Genomic DNA, 16,571 nt, shown 5'->3' with positions numbered 1-16,571 from the left:
CTGAACGTATTACCACTACGTCATTTCAACAGATAAAAACCATATACTTCTTGGATTTGAAATAGTAAATTGCTCATTCTGACCATATTTCCATGCTTCTGTCATCCAGGTACACATTCACAGGGATTTATACATTTGAATGTCTTGTAAAAGTCGTCGCTCGAGGATTCTGTATAGATGGGTTTACATTCCTAAGGGATCCCTGGAACTGGCTGGATTTCATGGTCATTTCTATGGCGTAAGTATGAAAATCCTAGAGATACAGGTACCTACCTGTTCATTCTTATAAGACATATTAAGTATTATTATTATGGTGTGGGATAATTGATAAATAGAGCGTTAATAAGTCTAAAGGTATTATTACTGTCCAGAATTGTCCAGGCTTTCTTTCTTTCTTTCTTTGAAGGAGGGTTCAATCAGGTGTTTTCAGAGGGTTCCTAACTGTTCCTGCTTATCTCTCTTTCTCGTTTCCTCCCTCTGTCTTTATCTGTCTCTCTTTCTCTTTTCCTCCCTCTATCTGTCTCTCCCTCTCTCCTTTCCTCCCTCTCTATCTGTCTCTCTTTCTCTTTTCCTCCTTCTATCTGTCTCTCCCTCTCTCCTTTCCTCCCTCTCTCTTTATCTGTCTCTCTTTCTCTTTTCCTCCCTCTGTCTCTCCCTCTCTCCTTTCCTCCCTCTCTATCTGTCTCTCTTTCTCTTTTCCTCCCTCTATCTGTCTCTCCCTCTCTCCTTTTCTCCCTCTCTATCTGTCTCTCTTTCTCTTTTCCTCCCTCTGTCTCTCCCTCTCTCCTTTCCTCCCTCTCTCTCTATCTGTCTCTCCCTCTCTCCTTTCCTCCCTCTCTCTTTATCTGTCTCTCTTTCTCTTTTCCTCCCTCTATCTGTCTTTCCCTCTCTCCTTTCCTCCCTCTCTCTTTATCTGTCTCTCTTTCTCTTTTCCTCCCTCTATCTGTCTTTCCCTCTCTCCTTTCCTCCCTCTCTCTTTATCTGTCTCTCTTTCTCTTTTCCTCCCTCTATCTGTCTCTCCCTCTCTCCTTTCCTCCCTCTCTTTATCTGTCTCTCTTTCTCTTTTCCTCCCTCTCTCTTTATCTGTCTCTCTTTCTCTTTTCCTCCCTCTATCTGTCTCTCCCTCTCTCTTTTCCTCCCTCTATCTGTCTCTCCCTCTCTCTTTTCCTCCCTCTATCTGTCTCTCCCTCTCTCTTTTCCTCCCTCTATCTGTCTCTCCCTCTCTCTTTTCCTCCCTCTATCTGTCTCTCCCTCTCTCTTTTCCTCCCTCTATCTGTCTCTCCCTCTCTCTTTTCCTCCCTCTATCTGTCTCTCCCTCTCTCTTTTCCTCCCTCTATCTGTCTCTCCCTCTCTCTTTTCCTCCCTCTATCTGTCTCTCCCTCTCTCTTTTCCTCCCTCTATCTGTCTCTCCCTCTCTCCTTTCCTCCCTCTCTCTTTATCTGTCTCTCTCGCTCACTCTCCATTTTTCTCTTTCAGTTTGCTGGAGACCTTAGGATTCTGATCAAGGCTTCATCTTACCATGTTGGATTTGACATGATATAGATGTATAGTTATTAACACATTACATTACATGTTGGAAAACTAACTCTAACTCTAACTATAGGCTACCATGTTTTTGATGATGCATAGAACTAGTTCAGCATTTTACGAAGTGGACCTTAAATATCTTTAACTTCAAGAAGTGTTTCTGTTCAACCACTACATTCGTCTTATATCGTGTGTGTCAATAACAGTTTGTAACTTTTATTTGATTCTGCAGGTGTATAACAGAGTTTGTAAACCTAGGGAATGTCTTAGCTCTGCGTACGTTCAGAGTGTTGAGGGAATTGAAAACTATTTCTGTAATTCCAGGTAAGACAGGATGGGGCTCGATGTGTCGGGGTCCTGTTTTTGATTTTCTTTATCCTTTACTCCCCCTCCGTGGACAGGCTCTGTCAGTGGCGTTGTGGTTACTTTCTGGTTGAGTGCGTGCGTGGTGGTGGTGGTGTGGTGCTCTTGTGCGTGTGGTTTTGTCATTGGTGTTTGTTTGTGTGTGGTCCTTCCCCTGTTTACAGATATATAACAGAGTTTGTGGACCTGGGCAATGTCTCTGCGTTGAGAACATTCAGAGTTCTCCGAGCATTGAAAACTATCTCTGTCATACCAGGTGAGATTCAGTTTAAACACTAAGGCTGATGTTTATATCACACCCTTTTACTTTTCTTATACTCACTAATATTATTATTATCATTTTTAGTATCATTTTTAAGCACCCCCAAAAAAAGAATTGGAAATAATATTTGAATTTATTTTTTCCTCCAAATGTATCAAAAATGCTACTGCTACATTTTTGATAGGCTTTGCAGTCTACTCCAGGTTCTTCCAAAGTGCCTCTCTTCTGCCCCAGTAGAAGTCTCATCCTAAAGGTAGCTGTGATTTCTCCTCGGAAATAGCTGTAAGCCACTGCCTATGTTTATTCATTAGAATGGGCAAAAACAGAAGCCCCACTAAAGAAAAGGACACTGACAGTAGCAGTATGATAGCACATCAATACATTATCACCAGAGACAAAGTCAAATATATGTTGATTAAATATGGGATTCATTTTTCTTTAGCTGACCGTAAGGAATAGCTTATAATGAATCAACCTTTCCTGATTCACTGTATTGTCCACTTTGACAAAGACTGTTGAGACATCTACAGTATAGCTCATCCATAGTACTTTTATCATTGGAAAAAGCCTCCAGGCTCTTGCAAGGTTTTCGAAAGATGAAGATAATTATTAATATCCAAAAATAACTAGGTAATTGGATTGGAAGAGAGGGTACAATTAACTAAATCCATGAACATTATTTATTACGAACAAAAGGATGCAAATGAATGAATTTGACTCTATACGTCTGAGTTAAAGAAGAAACATAGAGTATGTTGACGCTCAGCTGGGAACTGACATAGCTCTTAGTGACATCCCATAAAATATACTTATTCATTATTGATGAAGACTGCCAAGCCTAGTTTGTGGACATATTTTATGCTGCATGATGCTTTTGAGTGACTTGCTTTACAGTATTAGCCTGCTAAAAAGCTTGGGTGATGAAAAATGGCATTGAAAACGTTTGTTTTGCCCGTCTTCGTTTGTTCTTTTGTTCATTTTGATGGTTAACTTTTCATTATAATGACCGACTTGAACAGAAAGTAGAACACATATTTTCTGCTGGCATTCTAGAGCGTTCTAGAAGGCTGATGGGGTGACTGAATGAGCCACTAACCTTTACTTGAGTCAACACATACAGTTCCTACAGTACATACAGTATATGATATGGTATATGAAGGATGGTAGTGCTTAAGTTGTAAATCGGGAGGTGCCAGAACAAAAAGTGAGCGCGAGAGAGGGGTGACCTAGGGGGCTCTGAGGTACCAGAGTGAATCAACAATAAATCACCTTGCTAATAAAGCAGTGCATACATATCATTGCTTTTGTGTAGTGCGTAGAGCAATAGAGGAGAGGTGCTTACAGAAGTTGCACACATGAGATTTTTTTTTTTACTTGGGTCTGGGAAGAATTTGACCTTTCACAAACACATTTCATTCAGTTCTGTCATTTTATATGACTTGGAGAGTTTAGCAGAATCTTTTTTAATACCGCACAAATGATCGAAATGGCAGTTTACTTTGATACTGACAAACTGAGAATTTGAGATCAACAAAAACGGCCTTGTCTTGAGTCCTAGAAAAGCTTTCCAGTTTCACTGACTCACCCAATGATGAGCAGCTGACTCACCCAATGATGAGAGATGGCCGATGCGCTTGTGCCAAAAGCCTATCTCTTGTTTTACTTTGCAAAACAATGTTCGCTCAATCGGCCTATTTGGAAGTTGATTGAATATTTTGGTAGCCTACAGTAGGATTCAAGTCTTCTCTTTTAAGCTTTCCAACCTGTGTTTTCCAACCGCGATTGTGTTTGAAATATTGCATAAGGCTTGTTCCGGCTGCATGCTGTTCACTGACAGATTTGCAGCTCGTTCCCAGGCTATATGCTTTGGGATTGAGCTACGTGAACACAGTCCAAAACGAGGCAATTTTTGTAAATAGCTATTGGTCCTCTGTGGCTAAATGATGGACCTACTCCTGGTGTAGAATGATGTCATTCCTTTCTGAACAGACAGCAGTTATTCTATAACTCTGGCAAATGCATTTCAATTAATCAGCTTCTGCAGAACCCTTCCCGCGGCCTTGATTCTATAAGGAAATAAATGATGAAGTGCAACGCTGGAGAGATGAGAGTTGCAGGCTCATGTCTAGCAGAGAGAGGGAGAGCGAAAGTAAATGTCATTCTAGTTCTGAGAGAGATACAGGCGCGCTTCTCTCTTTCACCACAGCAACGGCCACGCATTGGTCTCAAGCATAGGCTATAATGTTGCACAAACCATTAACCCGGGCTGGCCCAACACAAATTCATTCTTAGAATATCAAGTGTGGGCTGAAAATCTACGTTTTCACATTACGTTGTTTTCGAGGGCAGGAGAATGAATGAGGACGCAACTCGAATGAACTCTGATCGCTTTTGTTAGAATTTTTACTTTGCAAACAGTGATTTTTTTTCCTTTTGCGTAGAGGTGCCGGTGTTGTGCCGAAAAACTCCCCCCTGCCAGAATCCCTCCCCCTTCTAATTTCCCCCCTGCCAGAATTTGGGGTAAGGTGGGGTAAGAGTCTGGCTGTAGTAGGGTTGGGGTAAGGTTGGGTAAGAGTCTGGCTGTAGTAGGGTTGGGGTAAGAGTCTGGCTGTAGTAGGGTTGGGGTAAGAGTCTGCTGTAGTAGGGGTGGGGTAAGAGTCTGGCTGTAGTAGCGTTGGGGTAAGAGTCTGGCTGTAGTAGGTTTGTGGTAAGATGGGGTAAGAGTCTGGCTGTAGTAGGGTTGGGGTAAGATGGGGTAAGAGTCTACTGTATTAGGGTTGAGGTAAGAGTCTGGCTGTAGTAGGGTTGGGGTAAGATGGGGTAAGAGTCTACTGTATTAGGGTTGAGGTAAGAGTCTGGCCATAGTAGGGTTGGGGTAAGAGTCTGGCTGTAGTAGGGTTGGGGTAAGAGTCTGGCTGTAGTAGGGTTGTGATAAGATGGGGTAAGATTCTGGCTGTAGTAGGGTTGGGGTAAGATTCTGGCTGTAGTAGGGTTGTGGTAAGATGCGGTAAGATTCTGGCTGTAGTAGGGTTGGGGTAAGAGTCTGGCTGTAGTAGAGTTGTGGTAAGATGGGGTAAGAGTCTGCTGTAGTAGGGTTGGGGTAAGATGGGGTAAGATTCTGGCTGTAGTAGGGTTGTGGTAAGAGTCTGGCTGTAGTAGGGTTGTGGTAAGAGTCTGGCTGTAGTAGGGTTGTGGTAAGATGGAGTAAGAGTCTGGCTGTAGTAGGGTTGGGGTAAGAGTCTGGCTGTAGTAGGGTTGTGGTAAGATGAGGTAAGAGTCGCTGTAGTAGGGTTGGGGTAAGATGAGGTAAGAGTCTGGCTGTAGTAGAGTTGTGGTAAGATGGGGTAAGAGTCTGCTGTAGTAGGGTTGGGGTAAGATGAGGTAAGAGTCTGGCTGTAGTAGGGTTGGGGTAAGATGGGGTAAAAGTCTGGCTGTAGTAGGGTTGTGGTAAGATGAGGTAAGAGTCTGGCTGTAGTAGGGTTGGGGTAAGATGAGGTAAGAGTCTGGCAGTAGTAGGGTTTTGTAGGATGAGGTAAGAGTCTGGCCGTAGTAGGGTTGGGGTAAGAGTCTGGCTGTAGTAGGGTTGGGGTAAGATGAGGTAAGAGTCTGGCTGTAGTAGGGTTGGGGTAAGAGTCTGGCTGTAGTAGGGTTGGGGTAAGAGTCTGGCTGTTGTAGGGTTGGGGTAAGAGTCTGGCTGTAGTAGGGTTTGGGTAAGATGAGGTAAGAGTCTGGCCGTAGTAGGGTTGGGGTAAGAGTCTGGCTGTAGTAGGGTTGGGGTAAGATGAGGTAAGAGTCTGGCTGTTGTAGGGTTGGGGTAAGAGTCTGGCTGTAGTAGGGTTGGGGTAAGAGTCTGCTGTAGTAGGGTTTGGGTAAGAGTCTGCTGTAGTAGGGTTGGGGTAAGATGGGGTAAGAGTCTGGCTGTAGTAGGGTTGGGGTAAGATGGGGTAAGAGTCTGGCTGTAGTAGGGTTGGGGTAAGAGTCTGGCTGTAGTAGGGTTGGGGTAAGATGAGGTAGGAGTCTGGCTGTTGTAGGGTTGGGGTAAGAGTCTGGCTGTAGTAGGGTTGGGGTAAGAGTCTGCTGTAGTAGGGTTTGGGTAAGAGTCTGCTGTAGTAGGGTTGGGGTAAGATGGGGTAAGAGTCTGGCTGTAGTAGGGTTGGGGTAAGATGGGGTAAGAGTCTGGCTGTAGTAGGGTTGGGGTAAGATGAGGTAAGAGTCTGGCCGTAGTAGGGTTGGGGTAAGAGTCTGGCTGTAGTAGGGTTGGGGTAAGAGTCTGCTGTAGTAGGGTTGGGGTAAGATGGGGTAAGAGTCTGGCCGTAGTAGGGTTGGGGTAAGAGTCTGGCTGTAGTAGGGTTGGGGTAAGATGGGGTAAGAGTCTGCTGTAGTAGGGTTGGGGTAAGAGTCTGGCTGTAGTAGGGTTTTGGTAAGGTGAGGTAAGAGTCTGGCTGTTGTAGCGTTGGGGTAAAGTGAGGTAAGAGTCTGGCTGTAGTAGGGTTGGGGTAAGGTGAGGTGAGGTAAGAGTCTGGCTGTAGTAGGGTTGGGGTAAGGTGAGGTAGGAGTCTGGCTGTAGTAGGGTTGGGGTAAGGTGAGGTAAGAGTCTGGCTGTAGTAGGGTTGGGGTAAGGTGAGGTAAGAGTCTGGCTGTAGTAGGGTTGGGGTAAGGTGAGGTAAGAGTCTGGCTGTAGTAGGGTTGGGGTAAGGTGAGGTGAGAGTCTGGCTATAGTAGGGTTGGGGTAAGATGAGGTAAGAGTCTGTGCTTTAACCTAATGACAGGTATGAGAGGAGGCCCCAGAGTGGCGGTGGCATTGAATGGTTTCTGTTCAGCCTGCATGCCATTGGTTTCTACCCCCTTCCTGCCTGAACCTCAGACCTCTTATCATATCCCCTCGTTGTACCGCTGTGGTTACTTCCTTTCTTTCCTACGGATTGCCCTCTCACTGTTCAGTTTCCTGGAGTCCTCCCCTTCTGGTTTAGCTGTAATCAGTCACTGGCCATACTGGCAACATATTTACATGTTTTTCTTTGATGAACTGTATACAGTCAGTGATACTAATAGATCTCTTCCTGGTTCAGTAGTGGCATATCAACTAACTGTATACAGTCAGTGATACTAATAGATCTCTTCCTGGTTCAGTAGTGGCATATCAACTAACTGTATACAGTCAGTGATACTAATAGATCTCTTCCTGGTTCAGTAGTGGCATATCAACTAACTGTATACAGTCAGTGATACTAATAGATCTCTTCCTCTACAAGGTGTCGAAAGCGTTCCACAGGGATGCTGGCCCATGTTGACTCCAATGCTTCCCACAGTTGTGTCAAGTTGGCTGGATGTCCTTTGGGTCGTGGAGCATTCTTGATACACATGGAAATCTGTTGAGTGTGAAAAACCCAGCAGCGTTGCAGTTCTTGAGGCAAACCAGTGCACCTGGCACTTACTACCAATGTTCCCTTGATTTTTTTTCTACACTGAGCAAAATTCAGGTCTGCTGAGCGCAAACTTGAATGTTGTGATTGTTTTAAAAGTGGTCATGTTGGCTACTGTGGCTATTTGATCATAATGTATTCCTACCAGAATGGCCTACCATCAACAACATGGAGAAAATGCATCCCATAACATTTTAACATGGAAATAGGTGTTCTATCATTCAGCCTACTGTAGCAGCCAATGTGTGGTGTTCAATGTAGACCTACATTCCATGAGACTGTAAAAAAAAAACATGCAGGGCTGGACATGAACCTGTTTATCCACTTGTCCTTCAGACAAGGAGGTGAGTGAAAATGTTGTGTTTGATAGAATAGAATAAAACTTTATTGTCCATCCAGGATGGACATTTTTCTTTGGCATCGCCTCCCATTAAAAGGATCACATACACGTAGTTTCTCACATCATACACATTTAAACCAGTCCGTCCATCATGTTGCATACACTAACATGGATAAGTACCTTAAGGCGGCAGGTAGCCTAGTGGTTAGAGCGTTGGGCCAGTAACCGAAAGGTTGCAAGATCGAATCCCCAAGCTGACAAGGTAAAAATCTGTCGTTCTGCCCCTGAACAAGGCAGTTAACCCACTGTTCCTAGGCTGTCATTGAAAATAAGAATTTGTTCTTAACTGACTTAGCTAGTTAAATATAAATAAACTGATACAATGGTTCAAGAAACCACTTTTCAAATTCATTATTATTCCCATTATTACAGAGAATCAGACAAATTATGCTGTCCTCTGCCTGTTGGCTACTGAGCTTATTCAAGACCATCTCAAAATACAACACATCTCTTTGGCTCACAACTGGCTTTTGAAAGATGGATAGAAATGTACATGTTTTGTGCTCTTGTAGGAAGCAATCACTCCCCCATTGTTGACTTCAAATGATCTATAACTGGGCTAATAACTAGCAAATAATATGAACAAATGTGCACACATGGCTACATGCAGCTCTCACTTTGATCTCAACACAAACACATCTACTCAAGACCACTGTAGCCTAAACATAATCCAGTTCAAAGTGAATGGCACAGATCCATATATGGCAATGGCTATTTGCATATAGGCCTACTGCAGCTCTGATTGGTTATGGCGCACCGTATAGAGTACAGCATGAGTTGTGCTGTCAATGCAATAGAATCATACACCAATGCGCTCTGCCTACAAGAAAATCTCTTACACAATTAGTTTTGCATACTAGATCTTGCATAGTTTGTTTTGTTTCGGTATATTACATTGAGCGTGGCTAATATTGCATTGATTCCCACAGTGAGGTGAAACTTTGATAGTGTTAACTAAAGGGGAAAACTGTAGAAAATTGAGTGAAGTTTAATCTTATATTTCTTCTGCGTCGGAAGTCTGAGGGGAGCTGCTCGCTAAAGCACGCACTCAGTTTAGAGGGAACATTGCCTACTACCATACCCCGTTCAAAGGCACTTAAATATTTTGTCTTGCCCATTCACCCTCAGCACACATACACAATCCATGTCTCAATTGTCTTATGTCATGGAAAGAACAGGTGTTCTTAATGTTTTGTATACTCCGTGTACAGGTACATACTATATTATACTGATAACACATCAATTTGTATTGTGTATTGTATGATTAAATACCCAACTCAGGCATAAGGGTTTAATGTGCGTGTTATAATGGATACTCAGGACAATCCATCCCATCGCACAATATACTGTAAGTTGAATACTGGTTGATGAAGGAATGGACATAAAGCAGACAGTATAGTACAGTACTTTGATAATGGACTTATTAGACAGTATAGTACAGTACTTTGGTAATGGACTTATTAAACAGGCAATACAGTACAGCAAAGTCACCTTGTCTGGGAACTCCAAGATCGTCTCCCATATACAAACCTTCTGCATCATCTCTTTGGTTTGTGTGTGTGCACGTCCGTCTGTGTTTGTACCCCTGTGCGTTTGTGGGTGTGTGCAAACGTTCATCTGTGTGTGTGTGTTTCTCCCTCCCCAGGCCTGAAGACCATTGTCGGTGCTCTAATCCAATCGGTCAAGAAATTGTCAGATGTTATGATCCTCACTGTATTCTGTCTCGGTGTCTTCGCTCTGATTGGACTACAGCTCTTCATGGGCAACCTACGACAAAAATGCGTGATTTGGCCAATCAACTCCACCGAGAACTTCTTGGCCAACGGCAGCATAGGCTTTGACTGGAATGAATACATCAATAACGACAGTACGTAGCCTGGCCGCAGTCAAACACACCAGGGTTGTGTTCTTAAGAGCACAACTTAGCAAAATGTTTCCATTTGCTGAGAAAGTTTGTCCTATATCCCTCTACATCACAGGAGGTTGGTGGGACCTTAATTGGGGAGGATGGGCTCGTGGTAATGACTGGAGCGGAGTCAGTGGAATGGTATCAAATACATCCAACGCATGGTTTGATGCCATTCCATTTTCTCAGTTCCAGACATTATTATGAGCCGTCCTCCCCTCAGCAGTCTCCACTGATCTACATAGCTGCAGAGGTTTAGCCTTCTACTCCTAATTGGCCATTAGAAAAGACAGATAGGGAATGTTATTCTGATGCTATTCTGTATGTGTGTGTTGTGTTTCTTTCACCAGAAAATTTCTACTTCCTGCCTGGACAATTGGATGCCCTTTTATGTGGCAACAGTTCAGATTCTGGGTGAGTAGCTTACAGGCCCCCGGTGTCCGTTCTGGAGCTGAAGTCATGAGCTCTGCCCTAGCTGTGCCAAAAACCCTGGTCTGCCCAAGAAAGTCTATGTAAATTATGATTGCCAGAACGGTCCAAAAATGTTTTCTAGACGGCTGTTTTGGACTCTAAAATTAGTATATTATGATCAATTTCGATCCCCACAGTGAATTATTTTCAAGTTGGCTACAAGTCTAGATATTTAATTAAACAGTGATTCATTCTGACTACTACATCACACAGGACCACGTGCTGACACAGACCAATCACGAGCCGGCCCGTGATCTTTGCGCGCATCTCTCAGGCAGGATGAAAACAACTACATCGACCATGATCCTTTGCTATTTACCAGAGGAGGCTGGTGGGAGGATCTATAGGAGGACAGGCTCATTGTAATGGCTCCTCCCACCAGTGTCCTCTGCTATTTCCCGCTGCTTTCACCATGATAATTAGTGTGTTTTTGGTGTCATTCACCCCATACGGCGCGCTTCAAATTGAAATAATTCCGTCTTTATGCTCCATCGGGAGTTTTCCGTAGGAATACATGGATGACTTCAGCGCTATCACTCTCTACTGGTTCAAATGTATATGGTAGTTTGTCTGTCTGTCTGTTTCCTTGTCTTTCTGTCTGTCTCTGTCGGACTGTCTTTCCTTTTGTCTGTCTCTGTCTCTCTGTCTCTGTCTCTGTCGTTCTCCTTCTGTCTGTCTCTGTCTATCTGCCTGTCCTTCTCCTCTTCAGACCCACTGTTCTCTTATTCTTTCATTAAACCAGACAACTGTACTATCCTGCAGCCATGTTGTTTTTGTATGTAAATATTGCTCAGTCATTGTATGGCTGTGTGGCCCTCTCCTCTCCCCCCAGCCGCTGCCCTGAAGGCTTCAAATGCATGAAAGCTGGCAGGAATCCAAATTATGGTTACACCAGCTTTGACAGCTTTGGATGGGCTTTCCTGGCTCTCTTCAGACTCATGACACAGGACTTCTGGGAGAACCTCTACATGCTGGTGAGCACAGAATGAAATAGAACATAAAGTATTATATACATGGCTTCTATCTATGATATTGTATATCTATGCTGGTGAGACAGGCTTGTTGTTTTACCAAAGGATATGTTGGTTTGGTTTTGAGTTACACTACTGTTCAAAAGTTTGGGGTCACTTAGAAATGTCCTAGTTTTTGAAAGAGGACTGTCACAGTGTGTTGGATATTCTTCCCAGCGCTGAGCTTCTGCCAGAACCCTGGAAGTCCTCTCTCTCTCTCTGTCTCAACTTTGCTCTCTACAGACCATACACCCTCTTTTGAAGGGCCCTAGTTCAGACCATGCAGCTTCTTTTGAAGGGCCCTAGTTCAGACCATACACCCTATTTTAAAGGGTCCTAGTGCAGACCATAGTATAAGTGTACATCTGAAATAGCACCTTTTCTCCCCAAAATATTGACACTTTATTTTGACAGGGAGTCAATCAAATCAAATCACATTTTATTTGTCACATGTGCCGAATACAACAGGTATTCAGTGAAATGCTTACTTACAAGCCCTTAACCAACAGTGCAGTTCAAGAAGAAGAAAATATTTACCAAGTAGGCTAAAATAAAAAGTAATAGTTAAAAGTAACACAATAAGAACAACAATAACGAGGCTATATACAGGGGGCACCGGTACCGAGTCAGTGTGCAGGGGTACAGGCTAGTTGAGGTAATATGTAGGTGGGGGCGAAATGACTATGCATAGGTAACAAACAAACAGCGAGTAGCCGCAGTATACCGGGGGGGCGCGATTTTTATGAATTGTTCAGCAGTCTAATGGCTTGGGGGTAGAGGCTGTTGAGGAGCCTTTTGGTCCTGGACTTGGCGCTCCGGTACCGCTTGCCGTGCGGTAGCAGAGAAAACAGTCTATAACTTGGGTGACTGGAGTCTCTGACAATTTTATGGGCTTTCCTCTGACACCGTCTATTGTATAGGTCCTGGATGGCAGGAAGCTTGGCCCCAGTGATGTACTGGGCCGTTCGCACTACCCTCTGTAGCACATTACAGTCAGATGCCGAGCAGTTGCCATATCAGGCGGTGATGCAACCGGTCAGGATGCTCTCGATGGTGCAGCTGTATAACCTTTTGAGGACCTAGGGGCCCATACCAAATCTTTTCAGTCTCCTGAGGGGGGAAAGGTTTTGTCGTGCCCTCTTCACGACTGTCTTGGTATGTTTGGACCATGACCGTTTGTTGGTGAGGTGGACACCAAGGAACTTGAAACTCTCGACCCGCTCCACTACAGCCCCGTCGATGTTAATGGGGGCCTATTCGGCCCGCCTTTTCCTGTAGTCCACGATCAGCTCCTTTGTCTTGCTCACATTGAGGGAGAGGTTGTTGTCCTGGCACCACACTGCCAGTTCTCTGACCTCCTCCCTATAGGCCATCTCATCGTTGTCGGTGATCAGGCCTACCACTGTTGTGTCGTCAGCAAACTTAATGATGGTGTTGGAGTCGTGTTTGGTTATGCAGTTGTGGGTGAACTGGGAATACAGGAGGGGACTAAGTACACACCCCTGAGGGGCCCCAGTGTTCAGGATCAGCGTGGTAGACGTATTGTTGCCTACTCTTACCACCAGGGGGCGGCCCGTCAGGAAGTCCAGGATCCAGTTGCAGAGGGAGGTGTTTAGTCCCAGAGTCCTTTGCTTAGTGATGAGCTTCGTGGGCACTATGGTGTTGAAAGCTGAGCTGTAGTCGATGAACAGCATTCTCATATAGGTGTTTTGTCCTGGTGAGAAAGGGCGGTGTGGAGTGCGATTGAGATTGCGTCATCTGTGGATCTGCTGGGGCGGTATGCGAATTGGAGTGGGTCTAGGGTGTCCGGGAGGATAATGACAAAGCAAAAACTGTTTTTTAGACATTAAAAAAAACCCGTTAAATATCACATTTACATAAGTATTCAGACCCTTTACTCAGTACTTTGTTGAAGCACCTTTTGCAGCGATTACAGCCTCGATGTCACAGTCGTCGAAAGGAGTAGAGGACCAAAGTGCAGCGTGTGTGTAGTTCCATATTATATTTAATCTGTGAAACTTTGCAATACATAAATAAACTGAATCGACAAAACAACAAACCGTGACGCAGAGGAGGCCGCCACTGGAGGTTCCAGGCTGCAGGCCGCTGTTGGAGGTTCCGGACTGTAGGCCGTCTCAGGAGGTTCCGGACTAGGGACCGTCTCAAAAGGTTCCGAACTAGGGACCGTCGCTACAGGCACCATGCCATGGATCATCACTGCAGGCTCCGCGCCATGAATCATCCCTACAGGCTTTTTGCCATGGATTATCCCTACAGGCTCCGGGCCATGGATCATCCCTACAGGCTTCTTGGCATGGAATATCCCTACAGGCTCCGGGCCATGGATCATCCCTACAGGCTTTGTGCCATGGATCACCCCTACAGGCTTCAGACCATGGATCATCACTGGAGGCTTCTTACGTGGAGCTGGAACAGGTCTCACCGGACTGGGGAATGTCGCTGGAGGCTCTGGACTGGGGGACGTCACCGGAAGCTGTCACCGGAAGCTCTGGACTGGGAAGACACACTGGAGGCCTGATGCGTGGGGCTGTCATAGGTGGCGCCAGACTGGTAACACACACCTCAGGGCGAGTGCGAGGAACAGGAACAGGACACACCGGACTGGGCAGGCGCACTAGAGACCTGATGCGTGGGGCTGGTACAGGTGGCGCCAGACTGGTGACACGCACCTCACGGTAAGCACGAGGAGTTGGCTCAGGTCTCCAACCTGACTCTGCCAATCTCCCCGTGTGCCCCCCCCCCCAATTTGTTATGGGGGGCTGCCTCTCGTGCTTCCCTTGTTGCCGCGCTCTTGCTGCCTCCACCTGTTCCCATGGGAGGCGCTCTTCTCCTGCCCCTAAATCCTCCAAAGCCCTGGATATACTCCTCCTTATCTCCTCAAATGTCCACAGGTCCATATCACGCTGCTTGGTCCCTTGGTGGTGGGTGATTCTGTCACGACTGCCGTAGCAAGGGGAACAAAGTGCAGCGTGTGTGTAGTTCCACATTATATTTAATCTGTCAAACTTTGCAATACATAAATAAACTGAATTGACAAAACAATAAACCGTGATGCGGAGGAGAAACAAACACTACTCAAAAAGAATCACCCACAAAACCCAGGAAGAAAAAGCCCTACTTAAGTATGATCTCCAATTAGAGACAATGAGATCCAGCTGCCTCCAATTGGAGATCATCCCAAACAAACCAACATAGAAATACAAAAACTAGAACCTAAAAACATAGAAATAGAAAACACAGAAAAAGACAACAACCCCTATCACGCCCTGACCTACTCTACCATAGAAAATAACATCTTACTATGGTCAGGACGTGACACTCGAGTCTTCTTGGGTATGACGCTACAAGCTTGGCACACCGGTATTTGGGGAGTTTCTCTCATTCTTCTCTGCAGATCCTCTCAAGCTTTGTCAGGTTGGATGGGGAGCATTGCTGCACAGCTATTTTCAGGTCTCTCCAGAGATGTTTGATCAGGTACAAGTCTGGGCTCAAGGACATTCAGAGACTTGTCCTGAAGCCACTCATGCGTTGCCTTGGCTATTTGCTTAGGGTTGTTGTCCTGTTGGAAGGTGAATCTTCACCCCACTCTGAGGTTCTGAGCGCTCTGGAGCCGGTTTTCATCAAGGATCTCTGTACTTTGCTCCATTTATCTTTGCCTCGATCCTGACTAGTATCCCAGTCCCTGCCGCTGAAAAACATCCCCACAGCATGATGCTGCCACCACCATGCTTCACCGTAGCGATGGTGCCCGGTTTCCTCCAGACGTGATGCCTGGCATTCAGGCCAAGAGTTCAATCTTGGTTTCATCAGACCAGATAATTTTGTTTCTCGTGGTCTGAGAGTCTTTAGATGCCTTTTGGCAAACTCCAAGCTGGCTGTCGTGTGCCTTTTTACTGAGAAGTGAGTTCTGTCTGGCCACTCTAACATAAAGGCCTAATTGGTTTAGTGCTACAGAGATGATTGTCCTTCTGGAAGGTTCTCCCATCTCCAGAGAGGAACTCTAGAGTTCTGTCAGAGTGATCATCGGGTTCTTGGTCACCTCCTTGACCAACGCCCTTCTCCCCAGATTGCTCAGTGTGGCCGGGCGGCCAGCTCTAGGAAGAGTCTTGGTGGTTCCAAACTTCTTCCATTTAATAATGATGGAGGCCACTGTGTTCTTGGGAACCTTCAATGCTGCATAAATATTTTCGTACCCTTCCCCAGATCTCTGCCTCGACACAATCTAGTCTTGGAGTTTTTTTTATTTATTTGACATGCATTGTCAACTGTGGGACATTTCTACAAACCTGTTTTCGCTTTGTCATTATGGGGTACTGTGTGTAGATTGCTGAGGAAATTGTTTTATTTAATACATTTTAGAATAAGGCTGTAACATAACAAAATATGGAAAAAAGTCAAGGGTTCTGAATACTTTCCCGAAGGCACTGTACATGGAAGGATGGAATTCCAAACAGCATTCAGAATCAGAGTGGTTGTTTTCCTTCCTCTCTGCTTGAGTCTCATGGTTTCTCCTCTGGGGATAGCAACTCACTGAAAGGACTGGTCTTATGTTAGCTAGCTGTCTGGCGGGGTGTACTTCCACTGCACTATTCATGGAAAACTAGGTCAAAATGCAGATATGGGGGAGTCCAGGCTTCATTTGATAAATAACGCCAAGTTGTGCCCATGCTGAGAACCTACAACACACACACACACACACACACACACACACACACACACACACACACACACACACACACACACACACACACACACTGGGAACAGTCAGTGCATGGAAGTGCTTCTGGTGTTGAGGCACACCCAATAACAATTCCTAGCGTAAAATCAGTTCTTCACCTCACTGTTTATCGGCCTACATAATGTCTATGACAGGGAATTAGAATAATCATCACACTCTAGTAAGCAGAAGGGAATGTAAATTTAATTTATTGTGTTTGAAGTGGGGAGGTGTTACAGTACTGCCACTAGCGTTTAGATTCTACACTTCTACACAGTCTGGATAGGTTCAACAGTACTCAGTAACTGATACATAACCTCTGACCTCTAACATTTGACCTTTACCCTCTAACCCCACCTCAATATGAACCTCACATCCCTGTCATATGACCCAGTTATCATCATAATGACAGCCTGGATAAAGGAGGGGGAACAAATTGACGACCTCTTCTGGAGAACTGGATGGGAGACA

General features: G+C 45.0%; 1 protein-coding gene across 6 annotated transcripts in view; it reads left to right on the top strand.

The window, feature by feature from the left end:
• Positions 1-16,571, top strand: part of LOC106572732 (sodium channel protein type 8 subunit alpha) — a 126,323-nt gene that overhangs the window by 34,442 nt on the left and 75,310 nt on the right. For 5 of the 6 annotated variants that reach the window (XM_045696377.1, XM_045696375.1, XM_045696376.1 and 2 more), the window contains exons 5-9: positions 110-238; positions 2,055-2,146; positions 9,621-9,842; positions 10,232-10,295; positions 11,185-11,326. In XM_045696377.1, the coding sequence (XP_045552333.1) occupies positions 110-238; positions 2,055-2,146; positions 9,621-9,842; positions 10,232-10,295; positions 11,185-11,326 (649 nt within the window). Of the gene's footprint in view, positions 1-109; positions 239-2,054; positions 2,147-2,336; positions 2,406-9,620; positions 9,843-10,231; positions 10,296-11,184; positions 11,327-16,571 lie in introns of those variants that run through there. The other variant, XM_045696378.1, reaches the window with a different exon arrangement.

The sequence above is a fragment of the Salmo salar genome, chromosome ssa15 (assembly GCF_905237065.1).
Source record: "Salmo salar chromosome ssa15, Ssal_v3.1, whole genome shotgun sequence".
Taxonomy (NCBI): domain Eukaryota; kingdom Metazoa; phylum Chordata; class Actinopteri; order Salmoniformes; family Salmonidae; genus Salmo; species Salmo salar.
Note: the sequence above shows the minus strand (reverse complement) of the source record. Positions and strands in the feature narration are given on the sequence as shown.